The 21,819-nt window shown below is 29.8% G+C and overlaps 3 protein-coding genes across 3 annotated transcripts in view; 1 reads left to right on the forward strand and 2 right to left on the reverse strand.

Moving 5' to 3' along the window:
* The window catches only part of LOC107447749 (phospholipid-transporting ATPase ABCA1), a 24,633-nt gene extending 3,022 nt beyond the window's left edge, over window positions 1–21,611 (reverse strand). The window contains exons 1-13 of the mRNA XM_043053807.2: window positions 21,531–21,611; window positions 18,818–18,957; window positions 18,613–18,735; window positions 17,576–17,767; window positions 16,495–16,691; window positions 14,544–14,720; window positions 12,280–12,501; window positions 11,985–12,189; window positions 8,460–8,570; window positions 4,284–4,405; window positions 3,886–4,026; window positions 1,723–1,902; window positions 629–743 (exon numbers count right to left, since the gene is read on the reverse strand). Of these exons, the coding sequence (XP_042909741.1) occupies window positions 12,489–12,501; window positions 14,544–14,720; window positions 16,495–16,691; window positions 17,576–17,767; window positions 18,613–18,735; window positions 18,818–18,957; window positions 21,531–21,573 (885 nt within the window). The 5' untranslated portion in view covers window positions 21,574–21,611 and the 3' untranslated portion in view covers window positions 629–743; window positions 1,723–1,902; window positions 3,886–4,026; ... (2 more) ...; window positions 11,985–12,189; window positions 12,280–12,488. The remainder of the gene's footprint in view (window positions 1–628; window positions 744–1,722; window positions 1,903–3,885; window positions 4,027–4,283; window positions 4,406–8,459; window positions 8,571–11,984; window positions 12,190–12,279; window positions 12,502–14,543; window positions 14,721–16,494; window positions 16,692–17,575; window positions 17,768–18,612; window positions 18,736–18,817; window positions 18,958–21,530) is intronic.
* On the forward strand, window positions 10,194–10,970 carry LOC107447735 (protein FAM200C-like). The gene has a single exon (XM_016062736.3). The coding sequence runs from the start codon at window positions 10,194–10,196 to the stop codon at window positions 10,968–10,970; it is 777 nt and encodes a 258-aa protein (XP_015918222.3).
* On the reverse strand, window positions 11,897–12,489 carry LOC122271687 (phospholipid-transporting ATPase ABCA1-like). Its single transcript, XM_043053813.1, has 3 exons — window positions 12,280–12,489; window positions 11,985–12,189; window positions 11,897–11,928 (listed from the first exon to the last, which is right to left on the reverse strand). Exons 1-3 carry the CDS (start codon window positions 12,487–12,489, stop codon window positions 11,897–11,899), a joined length of 447 nt encoding a protein of 148 aa, XP_042909747.1.
* Window positions 21,612–21,819: the final 208 nt, after the last annotated feature.

Raw genomic sequence — 21,819 nt, forward strand, 5'->3', positions numbered from 1 at the left:
TATTTGACCAGGTAATCCAAAACATTGCTAGATGACTTCCTATTGTTTGGCAGTAAGCTATTGTTACCAATCAATCTAAAGAAAAACTTTCAAATTCTTATTTTTAATCAATATATATGAAATGTTCCTTCACTGGGTAGTGTTCCTTCACTGGTTGGTTTATCCTACTAGTGAATTGGTATTTAATAATTTTAGTGGTATACATGCCACATTACTCCCCTTCCAGAATTTTATCAGTGATAGAATTCAATGAACGAATACCACTAATTGATGCTATTTACTTGTTCTTTTCACGCATAATTTTTTTTTACTTTATTTATTTATTGTCTGGGAGAGTAGTATTTACTTCAAAAGATTTTTGAGTGCTATTTTACGATCAAACCAACTACTCACGATTACGATCAAACTATTACGATCAAACCAACTGAACTAACTCTAACTACGAATGATAAAATTGAATTAATACTTGGTTGGGTTAAAATGAATGATTTAGTACTGATAAAAAGATCGAAATAAAAATAAAAGGGAGCTTTTAAGAGTGTTTAAAAACTTTTGAATTGCTTGAAAAATAATTAAATAAAAGAAACACTGAACTAAAACATGAATTGATAAGAAATTAGATGCTTACCCCAAGGAGAACTGAACGTGGAATTAAATCCATTGTCAGGTAGAACATTGTTTTCAGATAAATCTGATTTTGAATCAACTGTAGACATATCTGCTACACCCTCCTCCGTCATTTCCTAGAAAAGAGGATGCACGTCCAAGTCAAGCCACATTGGTAAGGGTTACAATGAACTGGAAACTAAGTAATCTGTTAGTGTAAATTATTTTTTAAATTATATTTCCTACAAAAGTAGATCTGTTTTATGGAAAATATTGAAGTCTGATTTAATGCAAATGCCAATACAATGAAATAAGGCTATAAGCCTCCTTACAATTGCAGAGTTCGTGGTTATTGTATGGAAACTGGCTGCATGCTGGTAACAATTTGTGATTAGCTAAAAGCAAAAAATTACAAAAAGGAACTAAACAAAAATTTTCCCATAGGATTAATATGAAATGCATTGACAAGGTCTGGAACAAACCTGAAATGTTATGTTTTCATTTCCTTGCGAAAAATGAATTCTAAATGAATTTTAACTAATTTCTAAAATGAAATTTTGCAATTGAAAGTATCTATTAAACACAATAATATATTTTGTAAAATACAGCTGGAGTATTTCTTTGTTAAATAACTAATATTGTAAAATACCCTGATTTAATTCAACTCTAATCTGAATAATTTGAAAGCTGCTTAATAATTTATGGTGTTTTGGGTAATAGAACTACTATGCCACAGCAGTGTGTGCAGCATATTTAGCTTTGCCATGGAAACAAAAAATTTTAAATAAAAATATTATAATAAAAATATCACAGACTTAGAATTTTTCCATTGTATTGCTGATCAATACAGAGGTTACTGCTATTGGTGTAATGCTTAATGTATCCTCCAAATTTTCCAAACAAGTTTGAAATTTCTGTAGAATTACAGCACTAGTATAGAATTTATATATGTAAGTAATTTCTTGACCTTATAGTTTTTTTATCAATACGAGGGACGCGGCATGATCAGAATTTTTGCTCTCTCCCAAATATGGGTGACACGTCAGTGAACGTGTTAAACGGTGTTCAATGGTTGAAAAAAATACAGTACATATTTTTCCACGGAGTTCTACTTACACTAGTAGTGCTTTTGGTGGTGGAGTTATCTTTCACTGTACTCGAAGATCCCCTGCTGTTTCTCTGAGAGAGATTGTAATCGCAAGACTTCACCGAGTTTCCCGTTGTTTATAACCACTATTCGATCACGCAGTAAATCGGCTTCATCCATGTGGTGAGTAGTTAATATGACTGTACAACCTGTATAAGAGAATCAGCAAATTTAAGGATTTGTTCAAAATAATTAACTGCGTTTATATGTATTTTAAAATATTCTAATAAGGAGAAAAAAAACAGCAGTAAACTTATTTATGAAGAAAAGCATTTGTATAGTGAGCAGAATAAAAAATGGACCACACTGAATAACTTTTGATCTAATGATTGGAAGATCACTGAATAACTTTTGATCAAAAAAAAAATAATAAATTGTAGAAACACGCAAAAAACTGAAAATTCTTTTGAAAAAATGACATATCACATAAAAATTTTATTTCTGTTTTTCAAACTAATTTCAGGGAACATGGAAAAAGTAATTTGCAGCATCCACAATGTAGAGGCATTAATTCAAAGTGTCTCGATAAAAATCTTTCAGCGTTCTGATTTTTTTATGGAAAATTTTATTTCTCCAAAAACATAAGAAAAAGTTTTAGTGATTCATTAAAAAATTAAAAATGCAGGTTATTCATATACAGTAATAACATTACAATAATTAAATTATCAACAGAGAAAGTTAATAAGGTGTAAAAATTAAATTTTTTAAAAAGAATGAAATGTAAAAAACGTTAAGTGGTTTTCCATTTAAAATTTTTATCCATACACAGTTGTGGGGTTAGAGATTTCGACTATGTCAACCTTCATCCATCAAAAGGTATCTCAAGATTGATTTGAGTTCATCATCATAGTTGGCCAGACAGCCCAATGTGAGCCAATGCCTTCCTCTGAAGATTTCTCCATGACGACTTCCGATTTATCTTTGATCTCCAATTTTTTTCACTAATTGCGAGAAAATCAGACTCCACTGAGTCAGCCCATCTCAACCGCGGCCTTCCCCGCTTTCTTTTCCCTGTGGGTCTATAAAGCAGTATCTTTTTTATTGTGTAGTCGTCACTCATTCGAATCACGTGGGCGATCTAATTCATTCTATTTATTTTAATGTATTTAATAATATCGGGTTGTGTTTATAAATCTCTTGTACAGTTCAAAGTTAAATCTCCAGTTATTGTTTTCATTTACACCACCAAGTATACACCGCAAAATCTCTCTCTCAAATATTGCGATACAATTTTGTCATTGTCCAAGCTTCAGAAGCGTGATTGAATTGAGTTGAGACGTCTTATATACTAGTGAATTTATGTTTAATAATCGTAGTGGTAGTTATGCCACACAGTAAAGCACTGACTATCCAGATAAATAAGAGCTAACAGGATTAAAGAAAGAAAACTCTGGATAAACTGTTAACAATGGTTGAGGTAATATTTTTTAAAAATAACTTTGCTTCACAGCTTTTCCAGGTTCATGACTGACAATTATAGTGCCACACTCGGTTAGAGAAGCTAATGTTTAACTTGGCATAGAATGCCTGTTGGAAGTCGTTATGGAGAAATCTTCAGAGGAAGGCATTGGCCCACATTGGGCGGTCTGGTCAACTATGATGATTCTGATGAGAATGCCAGTTGAGTTCACTTTCCTTAGCATCTGAAATGAACTCTTCTTCAAAATTTTTGGGTTCATTTGAATCTTTAAATTCTGAAATGAATTTTTCTGGGTTTCCATTGTATAATAGTTCTCTAGGTCAGGTCTTAAAAGTGATGAATAGGGAAAAATTTTAAACACTAAACTACTTTTAACTATAGTTAATGTATAACACCAAAAGCTAAGTATGGGCAATATTTATTTTTAAAAAATTAGAATTTGAACTGCATTTTTAATTTTATACAGATATAGCCATTTTTTTTATCAGTCACTTATTTTTTTTTTAGTTTCAGAAAAACTTAAAAATGTAATTTCAGTAATTGTCGCACCCCTTGACTTAATGGCTTACGACAACAACAGATAATGGTGCTTTAAAATGCTTTGCCTTGTTTAAAAAATATGTTATTATCATTAATAAAACAAACTTCCTAAATAAATAGTTAGAGATAAATAAAAAAATACATTAAGCTAAAAAATCATACAATGCATTACCTGACTTGTATTTCAAAAGCAATTCCCAAATGGATCTCCTGGCATAAGGATCTACACCAGCAGCTGTGGGCTCATCTAAAATAACTGTTTGAGATCCACCCACAAACGCTATACCAATAGACAATTTTCTTTGCATGCCACCTGAAAATTAAGATAAAATACCGCGGTTTCAGTTATGCACATTATAACTATTACTCAAATAATTGACACCAAGAAAAATAATAAGTTAGAAAAGTTTGATTGGTTTAATAATTGATCTCACATAAAAGTTCTTACATTTGCATTGCTGCAAAAGCATGGAAAAAATCTAGTAGATTTTACAAAATAAAATACAAATTTCATGAATACATAGTAATACAGAAATAAAAAATAAATAAAGAAAATAGATACATGCATACCAGAGAGATTTTTTGAATATTTCATTTGTTTTTTGTTTCAGATTCATGTCCTTAATCATTTCTTCCTCCGAAACTTCGTCGTCTCCTTTCTACCGAACCACAAATGCTCACGAACAGTCAAACTAGTGAATTATAAAGAAATATCATACTTTAATTTTGATTCACATGACAATTATATTTAAATTTTATTTCAAGCATATTATTCATACGAGAACAGATTTCTAATACAAAATCTGGCTAATGTTAAAAAAATAATACTGTATTATTTTTCAAGAAAAAACCTCATTTAACTACAAAAAGAATTAAACGTAAGTTCGAAGAAAAATATTGGATGTTTTCATTCAAAATTAAAACAGAATTATTGGCATGAACAGGAAAAATAATAATTTGAAGTCAAGAAGATATATTATGAGAAACAAAACAAGTGAAAGTAGAAATTTTGTTTTGAATCCTGAGTTAAATTGTTTGCACGTAACATAGGATATCAAATCAGAATATCTGATAAAGTTCTGCATGGAAATTTACTGCCTTTTCCATGTTTTCCAGATTTATATGCAAATCTACCAAATTTCATATTTTCTTAAATATACTAGTTAGTCGAGTAAAAAACAGTTAAAAAAAATTTAACTTTAAAAGCACACTTTTCCTACCTTTTCACTTACAAAATTTAAAATATAAAAAAAATTTATAATATAATTAATTTAAAATATAATTTAAATATTTACGCATAGAAGAAATGTAGTAAAATTATACATATCTAAAGTAAAATAAGAAAACTACAGAGGTAATGAATATTAAAAGTAGTAAATTTTATTTTAACATGAAGTAGTTTTTTTCTATTTTTTCTTTATCATTTACTAACATATAGTATCTCTCTTTTTTTACTAAATATACACAAATTGAAAAAAAAATTACATTTTGACTAAATCTGTTTTTCTTATTACAAGCCCCATTAATTAAATTAGAGCAATTTCTAGTTTATAAGTAAAAGCAAAAGCGAAAAAGAAAACGTATTGCATTGTTTTACATATTTTGCATGAAGTGATTTTAAAGAGGAAAACATTGTTTCAGTTTAATATTTTCAAAGTAATAATAGGGTAATTTTTAAAATTTTTTAAGTCATTTTTTGTATTTTTAAGAACATTTATGGGGATTTTTTAGATAATCAAAATCTGAGATCTAGTTATATGAAAATATTGGAGGGCACAAAAATCAAAATTAAATACATTTTCTCTTGGTATTAAGAAAAAATGCAAGAAATAAAATTGCATTATGAAAATAAAAATTTCTTTCAGTTAGAAATTTCTCCTGATACATTTTGTATTAATTATATACAATCATTTACAATTCAGCAAAATTTAAGTTCAAAGAATAATGATGAAATTTAAAATCAGAGAAAGAATATTTAAAATGTGTACAGAAAGCCCGATGAAAATTAATACAATCATGCGTTTTAATCAAAACATTTATGTCAGATAAAAATTATAATATGGCTAAGCCTAAATTCCAGTATTCTCAATTATATTAGAGGCACAATACTTTTTAGAAAAAAACATTCAAATACAATTTTAAAGCAAAATTTTTAGCTGTTTTATGAAGACTTCTATAAATTCATAACTATTGCCTAATTTGGTTTATTATTTAACAATTAAAACTGAATATTTTTAATTAAAGTGTTAAAATTATTTTAAATTAAACTACAAAATTTAAATAAGTTTTTCTGATTATAAATTGCTAATTGGATTAAAAATAGCTTTAAATAAATAGTCGAAAGAGATTGACTCAAAACTATCATATAATAGATTTTAATTATACTTACAAAAATAGCAAGTAAGTATACCGCTCTTGGATAATGTGATATTATTTGCCCTTAGGAAATTTCATAACAAAGTTTCATCCAGCAATAATTATTTTTATTATTATTATTCAAGTTTCCAAAACATTCTAAAGCAACAAATAGGGTGGAACAATACTTTTTGCCGTTCATTAGTTCAAATGTTAAACACTATTGGAGTAAAGAATTATTAATCAAGATTTTGACTAAAATCTGGCAGCAGAGAAAATCTGAGAAAAATCTGATCTGAAAATCCAGAGTTTTCACTTGATATCCCCTCAGTTACCAAATAGATAGAGTCAACCCTCATAAAACAGTTAAGTTTGCATAAAAATAAAGAAAAATGTCTCAAATAGAACATTATGGTGAGGGCATGTTCCTAAACTTCGTCGAATACAATCCATGTCTGTGCGAATAGCATGGCCATAAATCTTAGCAGTTCCAGTCGTAGCAGGAAACATCCAAGTCAATATTGATCTTAAAGTAAAAATTAGCCTCAATTAAATAAAATTCATAATTTAAAGAAAGCAATTTTTTTAATCTTTAGAAACTAGTTATCTATAACTAGTTATCTTTCTAGTTATTTTATAACACTTTACTTTCAACTGTTGATCATAATTTTTATTATGGATAACTTTTAAATACACACATCAGCATGATTATTCCAACATCACTATTTCTTTCATCAATTATCAAACAAATTGAACATCATTTCATCAGCCATCAAACAAATTAGACACTCAGATGTAAATGAATTAGATAGTTAAAAGCCTTTAGTATGAAGTTTTTAAATAAATATATTGCAATATAAATACAAATTAAACACTCAGTTGTGAGTGAATTATAGATTTTTTTGAGTAAAATCATTAATGGCCCATTTCAAAAAATTAATGCTTTTATGAATTCAAATCATTGATATTTTCAAAACAAGAAGCTCTAAATAAACTATATGCAGCATAATTTCAATGAACAATTATGTATTAGTTTACTTTTACCTCTAATCACATTTATTATCCCACCAGAAAAAATATTTACAAATGTAAGAGATGCCAAGTATAAATTCTAGTTCTAATATTTTTTTAAATAAAATATACAAGAATATTTATACATAAATGTGATCGACGATTTCTTGAAACTTCTGAACAGTGGATTTTAATCCAATCCAGAAGACATGAGAACTACTAGTTCAAGTATTGGAAGAAAAGAAAAAACTCTCACGATTAGTCTAACATAGTGAAAGCAGTCATGTTCAGGAAAGTTTAGTCAGATGAACCGATTGAGGTAAATATTTAGATTTTGGCATGATTATGCATATTTCTAGAAATACACAGAAACCTTTTTACAAGCAATTATAAAACTTGTTCAACTGAAGATAATTCCATCCAAATACAATTTCTGACAATTATTAACTATTATTAATTTGTTATTTCGTAATCCTCAGAGTATTTAAATTTCTTGAGTTCAACTTAGACAAGTCGTTAACGTGACAGGTTTCCCTGCTCATGACTTTTTCTACACTTTCACAGAGCAATTATCTGTGTAAAATATCAACAGAATTTATACTGCAAAATTTACTGTAAAGAAGACCAATCAGAATTTAATAAAGACACGTTAATTATTAAAAGTTAAAACTTTAAAGTTTTGACTTAAAGAAAGAGTAGATCCTTTAATTTCTGAGCCAAATCTTTCAACAAAAAACAAGCACCTTTATGTACTTTTTAAGCATGCAAAAAATATTTTTAAGCTCTATATACAATAACAAAATGCAAACATGATTTTACATGATCATGATGAAATGACTAGTTTCTGACAAAGAACGCTTTTCTTGATTCTATTGGCCATCATAAAATGATCAAGAGATTTTTCGGTTTGATATCAGGGGATGGAAATGAGACTATCATGCAAAATGCAGCAGAGTTGCACGCGAGAGTGCAATAATCTCTCCGAACCCAGTATATGCACACGCAGAGTCACAAGTATTTCATCAAACATGCAAAATGATTGGCGTTTTTATATATGGACAAAGGGTACGCCGAAATAGATTTTGGTTCAATGAATTGTGAATAACATTAAAATAGAACAATGTGAAAAGCACGTTTTTGCATAATACACATAGTAAAGAAAATCGACATAGTATAGAAAAAAAATCTCATTTTCAAAAAGGGAAAATGAAGCACTTTTTAAAAACACCCAATGGAAAAAGCACCCTTAAGGGCTTTTAAAAACTGAAAATAAGCACCTTTTAAAAAGCGCTACACATCATATTTTTTTAATAATTAGTAAATAAAATAACATTTCTATATGTTCTTCTAAAACAAAGACTATTTATTATGTAAACTTACTAAAGTTGGATCTTGCTTCTATATCTGTCACTGGTGCTTCTTTCAATTCTGTACCACACCAATAAGATTTAGTGACAAAGAAATACCATGGTTTTGGAAAGCCATACTGACCTGAAAAATTAAAATTTCATTTACTAATTGATTCTCTTAAAATGAAAAGGTATGAATATAGAATCTATTTAATGATTTGCATAGTACCAGCTCCTGCCAGTTATTACAATTATCACCCAAAATTATTTATCAACTCTGTGGAACCTCACATTGTTTCTCTATCTAAGTACTGTGGCCAACTCAGCCTTGTAATTTTGAACCCAATCCTGAAGACAAGGGAACTCCTGGCTCAAGTTTTGGGAGAAGTTTGACCTTCTTGGAGGACTGTATGATGGAACTAACCCATATTTGCATTATATGGAGCGGAAAACAATGAAAATCTCCCTGTTAGCCTGACTGGAAGGAGACTCTAACCCATGATCCTTCTACCACTGAGGATATTTCACGTCAGCACTGTGGTCTGTGCAAGCCGGATATGGAATTTGTATCGACTGGGATTCGAACCCGGTTAGCCTCATTGGAAGGCGAACGCTCTATCCCCTGAGCAACCATGGCTCTGGGAGAGATTCATTAACTAGAAAGTTCACTTACATGTCAAAGTTCGTACTTCCAACCACAAAAACTATTTCCGACAAAACTATGAAAATCACTAGCCAGATCCATTTTATATAGGTGTAAGGCTATCAGCCAGAATTGACTTTAGATCATTGTTTCTCAACGGGGACGGTGGGAGTATGCTGAGGGGCAGTGAACTTGTTTTGGGCTGTAGGGGGGGCGTTGGATATGCTATGGGCAGTAGGGGGGCGTTGGATATGCTATGGGCAGTATGGGGGCGAAGAGCATGGTTAGTCATTCAAATTTAGTTTTAAAACTCCCAAATAAAATTATTAAATTAAGATTAATTTAATAAGTAAAATAAATCTTAAATTAATATTAAATGAAAAAAATAAGAATTTTCTAAGACTGTCTCCAATAGCTGTGACTCATTCAAGCCATTTGGCGAAAATTGAACTCTTTTAGTATGAATATTTGATTTGATCAGTATTTCTTATGATAGTTTTCATTCACTTCTTTCAGTTTTTTCCCAGGTTTCGATTCGATTTCATTGTTTCTTTGGCCAGGTACGTGTGTGAATTAGTTTTCTATAGTATATTATTCATTAATTTTAAGAAATAGCTGATTTTCTTTCATCTTTTGCATTTTGCTGCCGCCAACAATGTCGTTTAACAAAAAGAAGGGTCGTCAATACAATGCCACTTACTTGAAGTTTGGATTTGTTCAATCACCATCGAACTTTCAACTACCTATGTGTTTACTTTGTAACAAAGTTTTATCGAATAAGGCCATGAAACCTTCTCGTTGGCAGGAGCATTTGCAAAAAATTCACCCTGACAAACAGAATAAAGACTTGTCATTTTTCAAGAACATCAAGGACAAGTTTCTGAAGGCACCTTCGGTCTCAGGCTTACTAGCAACCTCGTCCCAAAAATGCGACGATGGTTTGATAGCCTCTTATAAAATGGCAAAATTGCCAAATCTGGGAAAGCTCATACCATCGGCGAAGAGTTGATACTGCCGTCTGTTAAGGAAGTCTTAGAAACAGTTTTACACCATCCAGCAGCATCTAATGTAATAAAAAATATCCCATTAAGCAACGATACAGTTCGGCGACGAATTGATGAGATGGCGGAAGATGTTGAGGAGTCCTTATGCAAACTTTTGATATCGAATGAATTTTCCCTGCAAGTTGATGAATCAACCTTGCCAAGTAATGAGGCTTTATTGTTGGCGTATGTTCGGTTTGTTAAGGAAGGAAAAACTGTTCAGGAGATGCTTTTTGCTCGAAGCTTGATTATAGTTACCAAAGGAGAATCTATTTTTAACACTGTCAAAGATTATTTTAAAGAGAAAAACATTCCTCTTACGAATATTATGTCTGTTGCCACTGATGGAGCTCCTGCAATGGTGGGTCGACATCGTGGATTTATCGCCTTTTTGAAGAGGGAGGTACCAGATATTTTAGCTGTTCACTGCGTAATTCACAGACAGCATTTAGTTGCAAAAAATCTCAGTGACCGCTTGCATCAGTCATTGCAATACGTTATCTCTGCTGTGAACAAAATTCGCTGTGATGCTTTCAACGATCGATTATTCAGACAGCTATGCAAGATAAACGATGAAGAATTCAATCGTTTACTACTACACACTGAAATTCGCTGGCTTTCCAAAGGCGCCTGTCTCAATAGGTTTTGGAATCTTTTTGACTCTGTGCTTGAGTTCCTGGAAGACAAAGATGTAGTTCTGAAAGACAGATTGCTAGAATTTAAGATAGACGTTGCCCACATGACGGATTTATTTGCGAAATTTAATGGTGTTAATTTACAACTTCAAGGCGACGAACTCAATTTGATCACTTCAAAATCAGTTATTTCTGCCTTTCTAAAAAAACTAATTTTGTGAAAGCAGAATTTTGGTAGGAATGAGTTTAGCCAATTTCCGATCTTATCGAATATTAAAAAGAATGGTGAAATTTCCTGTGATGATACACAAGAATATTGTCAACATCTTGAGTCTTTGCACATGGACTTTTCTAATCGTTTTAAAAATGTGTTGACCCTGGAAGTTCCTCAATGGGTTATGAACCCTTACGTGAATATTGAAACAGCAGAGGTTCATATTCAGGAGGAATTGGTCGAACTTTCAACTTATGAAACTTTGAAAGCTAGCTTCCAGAATGGTGATCGTCTCACAGAATTTTGGCTTCAAGATAACATAAGTCGTCTCTACCCTGGACTGTGCTGTGACGGATCTAGTCACAAAAAAGAGAAATCGACTCGAAATCGTGCAACGAGGGGACTTGCGTCTTCACCTCACTGAAAATATTGAACCGAATGTTAAGAAACTAGCTCTGAACCATCAAGCAAAATCATCCCACTGACATAGTTACTTGATTGCTTGGTTGATACCACGTTTCAGTGTAAAAAATTATTTTTGATGTTTTTTTAATTATCTAATTAAGTTTAAATAACTCTTTTTAGCATAGATTTCTTTGTTTGTTTTCTCATTACCGTATTTATTTTTATTATAACAAAAAGATTGCGATTACCTGCCGGGAGAAAAGTATCGAGTTAACGTTCACACTAATTTTTTTAAAAAATCAAACAAAGTTAACGCCTAAGAATATTGCTTAAAAATGTTACCTCTTATAATTCAGCTCACCCTATGCTCCAAATAACTGAATTTTCACAAAGGGGGCGTTTAAACTCTTTTTCACTCCTTAAGGGGGCGGCAGCGTTAAAAAGGTTGAGAACCTATGCTTTAGATAGTATGCTAAAGTCTATTCTCAAATCGTAACCACCTCTATTTTATATTGCAAAGCAGGATTTTTAGAAAATTTGGGTTTCTATAGACATATATGCTGTTAAACACAATAATTAAAATAGATCAGTATTATTTTAAAAAGGATCAAATTACCAGGGCACATAGCTTCTATATACCATGTGAGGACTCCATAAATAAAACCATCAAAGAGTAGCATTACCATGACCTGTAACATACTGTAATCATCACCAGGAATGGGACTTTCGTGGATATTGGACCACTGAGCCCCGACACCCTCTTCTTCATAATGGCTGATGTAACTGCAACCGAACCCAAAAGAAACATTGGAAGACAGACTCTAAAATCACAAAATTGAAATGATCACTTCCAATATATAAAAATAATGAAAACAATTAGGATTCCTAGTGCATAAAAAGTGAGTTCTTACATTGGCTAGTTTTTTGCCGAGCGACATCTGATCCTCCCACATGACTAGAAAGGGATATGGGATGTATATGATAAAGAAGAGCATGCCACCTGCTGCTGCAGCCAGGTTAGCTCTAGAGAACAGTGTACTAAACAGAAATGATAACATAATTGTGGATACAGAATAGCACAAAAGAAACACAAATATCACACCAGGATCACTGTTCTCCATCACTTTTCCAAACTGAAAAATAAAACACTATAGTAAGTTTGAAGTCAAAAACACATTTTTGCTATAATTTGTCTACGGTAAGAACTCCCCCTGCCACAAAGTCTGAGGCTGTCTGCTGCTACGAAAATAAGAATAGCGTATTTCAGAGAGGGCAGGGTGAGTAGCCAGATTTTTCAACAAAAAATAAGCACTTTTTAAGCACTCAAAAAGTATTTTTAATCATTTTCCAGAAGGAAAAAAAATCATAATTAGGATCTGTGCATCAACAAAAATCATTTTTTTCTATCGTTTAAAGTACTTAATTTATAAACAAAAAATCAATAAAATTCAAAAACTTTTACATAATCATGATAAAATAACTAGTTTCTGATAAATACTGCAGAAACTTGTGAAATCATGTATTTTTTGTCACTTAGAACGATAATTGACAAGGCAAAAAAAAGAAATAATAATCTTTTTTTAAAAGACAGAAAATTCAGCACTTTCACAAACCCAGAACAAAAAAAGCCCCTTTAAAGGCCTTTAAAAAATGTAAATCCATTAAACATACATACATAAAATGAACATCACGAGACGAATCATTTTTTAACATAAATATATATCTTAAAGTACATCTTACAAAGAAATTGCAATAACTATACAGTTGGACTTCTATTTAACGAACTTCCATTTTGTGATTATTTTCGAGGAACCAAGAACATTTTGGAAATTTCTTCGTAAAATAACTTCCAAATAATGAAGTGAATTTTCAATTTAACGAATCTTTATTTGAGATCCACTATTCCCAAAATATTTAGGAACATTTTAAACTTGTTAACGTATTTTATGAGGGAAATGACCTTGAATTGATTTTCAAAACCACTTAACTTTTAGAGAAAGCAGTAAAATCCTTTACTTTTTTTTGTTTGCATTTCAAAAGAAAAACTCACACAAAATTGAGGGATAATATCTATAGTTATTAAACTTATGAACGAATGTGGTAATGTATGTTTAAATTTACTTTTATAATAAATGCATCTATAATTTAATACATAATTTAGCTTATTTTTAACTAAAAATGTATGTAGCATGATAGCGTAACACTTGATAATGTGTTGCTCTATTCTTGCTTCTCCATGCAGATTTCTTTTATGGTTAGGATTAATAAAATAAATAGTAGATACTAGTTTCCAAGATAACGGTGTATCAATTGTTATTTTAATTATGTCTAGTGTTGATGAATTTAAAACCTGTTTTGTGTATTTCAAAAAGTTATTTCCTATTTAACAAATTTTCCATATAACGAACTTATTATCATGATTTAGCAACTTTCTTAAATAGAGGTGTTGATCTGCATGACGGTGTTGATCGCCATTACTAATATTTTAGTGGTAGCTGAAATATCATCATTGATTTTTGTCCGTTACATATACATCGTAATTTGGATGTAATAAAATGGTCTCAGTGAAATAAATGAAATCTTTTAAGAAAATCGGATTTATTAAAAATGAAAATGGCCATAATTCAAAATTAATAAAGAAAAGAAATCCCTTAAAAGGATAAAACATTCTCTTACACTGAGATTTTGGTTAGCATGAATTTTCAGTTGAGATAGATATTCAACGGTTGGGACTGAGAGGCCCAAAAGGGCACACCCAGTCACCACATTTTTGAAATTGAAAGTGAATGAATTTGTTCCCATTGAATAGAACAATGATAACATTGAATAGAACAATGTAAAAAGCACGTTTTTGCCTAATACATGGCGAAAATCGCCATGGTGAAGGAAAGAAAATCTCTTTTAAAAAACACTACCCACCATGTTAAATGAAATTATTAACATTTGTGAGCTCATTTTAATCTGTTTGGTACATAAATGTAGCACATAATATGTATTAATAGTACGTAATAAATTATTTTCATAATGTATCGAATAAGATGAAATCTGGTAAACACAAATAATTATTATAGTACCACCGATTTCACATTAACGAGGTTCGGTTCGACTGTGTACATAGAATATCTAAATTACAAAATTAGAAAATCAGGAAAATGCATTTCTAATGGAGCCTTACTGATCAAATATGTAGCATGGATGTGAAAATTGCTGCAAGTAAATTCCAGTTTCCTGTGTTCTTCCTGTCTGTTCTCTGATGATTGCATGCTCAATCATGTCTTGCAGATAAGCAAATCCAAATGTGATATACTTCATGTCAATCCCTGGTCTTCTTCTTGGTCCAGGCGTATGAAACCTGTGTCACAATAAAAATTATATCAGAAACTGCAGGCAAAAAATATTTGTAATTAAATTTTAAACAGGCTTCTAAACAAAGAAAAAATACAATACAATGCAATTTTTTTCAAATAAAAAAAGAATAGTCATTTATCAATCATAAAAATATCAAGTAATTATACTTATTTCTTGACTAACTGCAAACAGTCTTAACAGACATGATTAATTCTTTAAATTATGTTGGTTTTAGTCTCATAAATATGAAAATTGAGTAATTCAAGCATGAAAATTTATTGAACCTATTAAAAATGCAAAAAAAAAAAAAATTCCTTTATATACCACCAATGCAGTCTTTAAAGTAATAAATAAAAATAGCTATTTACATTTGTTTGCTTTTTTAATTTTGCTTAAAAAATTGAGTTTACAAATGTACTGCATCAAAAAAAACATGCATTTAATTTATAATGAAAAGAATGAAAATTATAACATTTTTATTAAATTCAGTTTTTATGCATATAAAGAGCATGAGGCATTGTAGCAATAACCATACTTAAAACAAAAGGTGAATTTTTTTATACACATCAGGCTGTTCATTAGTATTGTTTCCAGATACTCAATGAGTGTCTGAAGTGTCAACCATATAACAGCATAACACACAAAAATATTTTATTAGCTACATGGAAGTGAGGGTGCTTAATGCTTCAATGAACTATTTAGAAATGTGGTTTATTTAACCCAATCCCTTTTTACAGTTTTGAATACAATCCAAAGTCAGAAAAAAATATGAAAATACTCATTAATGAAAATACATATGAGATTTATTTAATTTTTTTGAATTATAATTCCATTACTTTTTAGTTTTGCATACCACTACAACTTTTTTAATCTATCACTATTTCATAATAAGTTCTTCTACATTAAATTTTCACTACACAATAAATAAAAAAAATTAAAAAAAAATTAAAGTCAATTCCTACTTAGGTCAACAAAGAAAAGTTTTATTTTAGTTACTTTTTATTAAATAATAAAATTTTTTCCCCTGTATAAAATTAAAATTAATTAATTAAATTTAATGAATGAATTAATATTTAAAAAAATTGTATTACCATCATGCGTTAATCACTACAAGTTTAAAATTAATGAATGAGTCAAAGTATGTTTAATGGATGAATAAAAAGTATTTTATTAACAATTAAAAATTTGAACAAGATATATAAATATATATAGGGAGAGTATGAACTAATAGAAGGAATTGAAAAAATCAGACGACTATAAAAAGTATACATTTGGTGACGTGGACCACACGTCATGTTCTTTATTGAATTTATCTGACACAACGAATATAAAACAATTAAATATTTAAATGTGTACAATAAACTATCTTTTTGTTCAAATAGAGCTATAAGTTAGAAATTATTACAGATGTTATTTTTAAAATATGTGAAAAACTGAATCGCTTATAGTAAAATTTAAAACAACGACTAACGCTTAACCCATCAGAAAATTCCATTTCGTTTTTCGCTCATCCCTATTTAATGAATGAATTAAATATTTGGAAAAAACTGTATTAACATCAAGTGTCATCGATTACAAGTATAAAAAAATGTATTTGAACACTTGAGTGGATGAATAAAAAAGTATTTTATGAACGATTAAAAATTTGAACGAGTTATTGGGAGAGTGTGAACTAATTAATAGGAATTGAATAAAAAGTTAATTTACTGAAATAAATGCAACCATATTTAAATAAAAATAGTAAATGGAATTAGATCATAACCAAACACTTGACAAACCCGTCTCTCTTCGTACTGTCCACTTTACTGGACGCCATTCTTATTTTATACTGTATGAAATGAGGCAGTTGATCTCGATTTTCTATATCGTTGAACACAACACCAGCCCAAAGTTTGTTATCTTTAATAAGATCCAATTCAGTCATCACAATGTCCTTCTCTGTATTCAGCGCAACAAAACGATTCAATTCAAAACACTGCAAAGGGAAAATAATATTTTTAATCATTTAGTGTTAGAGGAAAAAATTACATGCAACAGAGATGCTAATTCAAATAGATTGCTCAGCCTTTCTTGCAAAATAAGCAAAAACCCAAAAATTTATGCTTTTTTTCCCCTTCTAAGGGAGAAAATAAAGATCAGTATAAACAACAAATTAGTTGTAATTAAAGTACTTCAATTCTTCTCATACCTGAACTATAGCTCAATGTTGGGAATTGAGTATGGGAATTAAGAACTATGTAAATTTTATTTTTCATTCAGAGTCCTATTTTTTTGCTTTCCTAAAAGTTGTAGAAAAATAACTGTAACGCCTGGCTTCCATACAAATAACTACACCAGATTTTAAAACAATAAATTTAACTTTATGCAAAAACAAAAGAAACTAGGCATTATATTTGACTCAGAGCCTCCAGCTCTTACATAACCAAGGGAGACCCTCTCCCGACCAAGACAAACATACAACTACCTTGATTTCTAACATACCTTCGAGGAGGTGACAAAGTGCACCCCAACGATCGCCAAACATTACAATAACAATAAAATTAAACTAATTTATTTCAGTGATATATTATTAATAAATTGGAACTATATTGGAAATATATTTATCTGTTTTGTTATTACTTCATTTTCACTAACTCATAATGAAATGTAGTAGGTCTTGTAAAAAATATTTATAACACTATATTTCAGTAGCCTTCTTATATGGAAATTGTTGGAGTAGGTCAAACTTTATTTTCTTACGAAATTGGTTTTAGTAAACTTATTTTTAGTAATATTTAGAGTAAATATTTTTTTTACATTTGATTAACTTGCTTTTACTTTTAAAGGTAATAATGATTTGAGAAAACAATTTCGACCTACCTCTAAGTAATCCCTGACCTCCTCAATCATACTGTTTATTTTATTTAACCATGCAGTTGAATTTGAGAGAATTTCTTTGGCTATTTCATTCATGGTTTCTATCACAATCAACAAGGTCTCATTTGTTTTTCCGGTAACAGTCACATTAGACAACAGCTCCTCCAACAAATCTTGAAATGGCAAGTTACCAGGCTGCAATAATTCATAGAAAAAAAAGTAGATTTGAAAATTGTTATGAGCATGCATTTGAGATTAAATTAAATCATGAATGATTGTTTAATTTTAAGAAGAGATTGATACGGATTGTTGATACAGTTTAATAATGTGTTAAGAGGTAAGTTATTTATTTTGTGATCATAATTGTTTAAGTAACGATTGATACTGATTGTTGATACAGTTTAATAATGTGTTTAATTTTAAGCAAAGATTGATACTGATTGTTGACATAGTTTAATAATATGTTCAGAGGTAAGCTATTTAGTCTGAAACTCGCCAAAGTCAAACTTACTTAATAGGTAATATTGTTGGAAAAAAAATGCCTAGAAATTTTTTGCAAGCTTTGTTTCAACAAATTGTAAATAATTTAAAAATTACAATAATTTTGTAACTGGTTGTAGAGAAAAAATATTTTGCTTCATATTAGGGTAGGTACTTTAATTCCGTCACACTAGAGCTGCACAATGGGGTATTAGCGGCGATCTGGAAAATATCACAGATCATGATCTTAAGACCTGTCATCGCAATTTTGATCCTCTGCAGCGGAGATAGCTCCCCTGCTTTGGTAGCCTGACGATCCGAAAGGTGAAGTTGAGCACTTTACAGTAGAACAGTTAAACAAGGACCGATAATGTGCATCTTCGGTTTCTACACAGGCTGATCAAAGTGGTCACTCACCCCGCTTACTGACTGCTGCCAGTAATGGTTGACTTCGGCGTTCTAACGGGTCTTTACGACCAATCCACTTTGGGACTCATATTTTTAAGAAATGTATTTAAGTTAAAGCTAATTTGTTTTAAAAAAGTGAAATACATAACTACTTCAATAATAGCTAATTGCTCATGGCTTTTGCTCAAAACTTCAGATATTTTAACAGACCAGGTGTCAAGCCACTGGTTGCTCAACTCAACGGCATTTACAAGGGGAGAAAAGGTTTCATTCTCCTGCAAAGTAAAAAAGTTTCAAATTTTTGAAATGCTTATTACAAATTACATATTTGAACAATTAATGAGAAAAACAACTTACTCTGGTTATAATTTTGAAAGCAGCTTTGCTGTTGGGTGAATAAATAATTTTCCCTCTCACAAACGGTTTCATCTGACTCCATAGCATACGAGTTAGTCTATTTTGTTCTAAAGTTCGAAACAGGCTGTTGCATTTGGCAGCTGAAAATAAAATAAAATAATGCTGATAATTTAAACACCGAATTTCAAGCTTCGGCAAAAATTCAAAATATTACTTAACTAACAAAATTAATACAAAAGAAAATGAAAATTTTAAGTTTATCAATGAATCAATCATAACAAAATGTTGTAAACACAGACATTATTTATTCCAGTAGTTGGAAAAACAACATTAATTTGAAGTTAACTATCTACTTTATTACAAACTACTTTTTTAAATTTTGTGAGTGCAAAATACTTTTGAAATATAGTTACTATTTCACTACTTTTAGGAGATGAACTTTGCAGGAGAACTTAATTTATACCTATGTTCAAAATAATTTTGAATAAAAAATTGACTTATTTAAACATGAGAAATTATTAAAAAATATTATGCATGTTTACATAAAAAATTTTTTTGCATAGAGACTTTTCCACAAATTCCTTAACTAATTAAAAATTAAATTACTCCTTATTTTTTTAATAATAGAGTAATTGATTTCAAAATTACTGAAACACTTTTAATGTTGGCCTTATTACAAAATAGAAATTTTAACCTTCTGAGCATATAAACTGGAACATTCTGGATTTTAATGTAGCATAAAGATGTTAATGAGTATGCATAACATTTATTACATTACGTACTGATTTAATTCAATTAAAAAAAGTTATAATCTAATACCTTCAATAATTTGTTTTTAAAGGAAAATAATGATTAATTTACGATGAGGAATTTAATTGAAGTAATGTATCTCTTGCATCTTCTGTGTGCATAGTAGGGTAACAGGTGTTATTAAACGTGCGTATAGAATTTTGTAGAAAGGGTAAAATACCAGCTAAAGGCATACCTTTTTCATCAAAATAGCCTGGAAATATAATTTTGATTATAACTATGGCCCAGAATTCAGTCAATGGCATTAAAAAATTTAAAAAATCTTGTGTAATTGATTAAAATGTTAACATAATTAGGGTGTTTAACAGCTTAAAACTTCAAAAAAAGAGACTTAGAGGGGATAAAAGGACTTTTAGATAGAGACCATTTTTAAAAACTTCTTCCAAAAAAAATACTAATTGATTTTCTCTATATTGATACAACTAATAAAATTAACATATGAACACTTACTTAAAACCTAGGATCTGCAGAAACTTGCTAATTATTGCCAAAAACCATGCTTTTTTTATCAACTTCCAATTTTCAAAAAAATGAAATATAAAGAGGTATAAAAGATATATTATCAAACATAGGATAATCTTCAACTGTTAAAAGAAAATTTTGAAATAATAGATTATAATTATTTCAAAATTTTCTATTGTTGTTTATTGTCTCTCCTAGTGAGACCATTATATGATTAAGAAAAGAATTTCACTTTAACTATCATAAAAAGTTAACCTCATACACAGTATCATTCAGCACAAAGGAAGCAGATGCTATCAATCTTGATTAACATTTCAGCACATTTATTAATCTCAGTTAGCATTTAATAGTCCAGATTAACAACAATTATGTAATTTTTCCTACGGTTTGGCAGTTAAGTACATAATTTACCATTAAAAAAAATTGAATTATCATTAGTTTTTTTAGTCTAAAAAACAAATTGAACTATCATTAGTAGTTCATGGTATCACTTTTCTTATTACGGTTATACCGGTTAAAAAATTATTTTTTCTAAATTCCGGTTAAAATACTTTTTTTTTGTCTATCTATAGATAGAAGAATAATGAATGAGACTATCTATAGATGGTTGAAGAGGTACAGAATTCATATTTTGAATAGGAACTCGTTTTAGTAAAAAAAAACAGTGTCCACTTTCACCGATGAATGTCAACAATCACATAGTGGCATTGGTGAATGTCCGAAGTACTTGTTATATCTAATTTGATTTATTCGTTGATATTATTATGTTTATTCGATATTTTAATATCTGCTGAGGATAGATTAGGAGAAACATCAGTTTGGAGTACTGGTTAAATGTATGTTAAACATAAACTGGTTAAATGCAAATGGCACTGAACCTTAAAATAACATCAGAGTAGGGTAAACTGTATACCGGGCACTTAATTAGACCTAGTAAAGACATTTACCAAAGTGAAACTGTCAACATTCACCGGTGGAAGTCAACAACATTTTGGTCATTCACAGTAACATATACACAAATAGAGTATAAAAGGCAAAAATATTAGAAAATTTCACATAAAGAAATTATCCAACATTAAAAAAAATATATGAATGTGAAATAAAGTTCACTAAAATATTAAATTTCAATGACAATTCAAATTTAAAAATAAAATTTGAGGAAAAAAGTCACATTTTTAGTATTTTAGTTTTTTTAACATACTTTTTTGTAGCCTAAATATTACTATTAGTAGTAATATAATTCAACAGAAATTGCTATTAATAAATAATAATCGCATTTAACTGATTTAAATTTAAAAGGATATTAAAAACTGTATTTATGTAAATATAATCACAGTTTTCAAATGTCTTAACCGATTAAAAAAAAATCCAAAATCTCGTTGAAATTACAATATTAAAAAGGTAATTTGTTACACAGGGATTGATAAATAAATGCACTTACATTGATGGGCAGCATACTTTAAGCCTTTGCTTCTAACCCACATAAGAATACGAAATAAAGATAATGGCCAGACTATTTCCACCACTAACCGTACCTAAAACATAAATAATATTTATTATAATCATCTACATCCTTATATGCACAAATATTGTTGAAAATGAATTGCTTATTAGTAGCTATAAATTTTTTCTCCTAGCCGGATTCTATCAGTATTTTATCTTAGTTTAGGTCAGTGGTTCCCGTACAGTGTTACACGGTTCCGTGGAAGAGTGAAAAGGGTTCCAAGAAC

The sequence above is a fragment of the Parasteatoda tepidariorum genome, unplaced genomic scaffold (assembly GCF_043381705.1).
Source record: "Parasteatoda tepidariorum isolate YZ-2023 unplaced genomic scaffold, CAS_Ptep_4.0 HiC_scaffold_676, whole genome shotgun sequence".
In the NCBI taxonomy this organism is placed as follows: domain Eukaryota; kingdom Metazoa; phylum Arthropoda; class Arachnida; order Araneae; family Theridiidae; genus Parasteatoda; species Parasteatoda tepidariorum.

What these genes read in the sequence shown, in the direction of transcription:
- LOC107447735 (XM_016062736.3), top strand. Translation starts at nt 10,194, where the DNA reads ATGGCGGAAGATGTTGAGGAGTCCTTATGCAAACTTTTGATATCGAAT.
- LOC122271687 (XM_043053813.1), bottom strand. Translation starts at nt 12,489, where the DNA reads ATGGAGAACAGTGATCCTGGTGTGATATTTGTGTTTCTTTTGTGCTAT. An exon ending in TCGGCAAAAAACTAGCCAAT is followed by an intron (nt 12,190 to 12,279) that starts GTAAGAACTCAC and finishes TTGTGATTTTAG; the next exon opens with AGTCTGTCTTCCAATGTTTC. An exon ending in TATAGAAGCTATGTGCCCTG is followed by an intron (nt 11,929 to 11,984) that starts GTAATTTGATCC and finishes TGTGTTTAACAG; the next exon opens with CATATATGTCTATAGAAACC.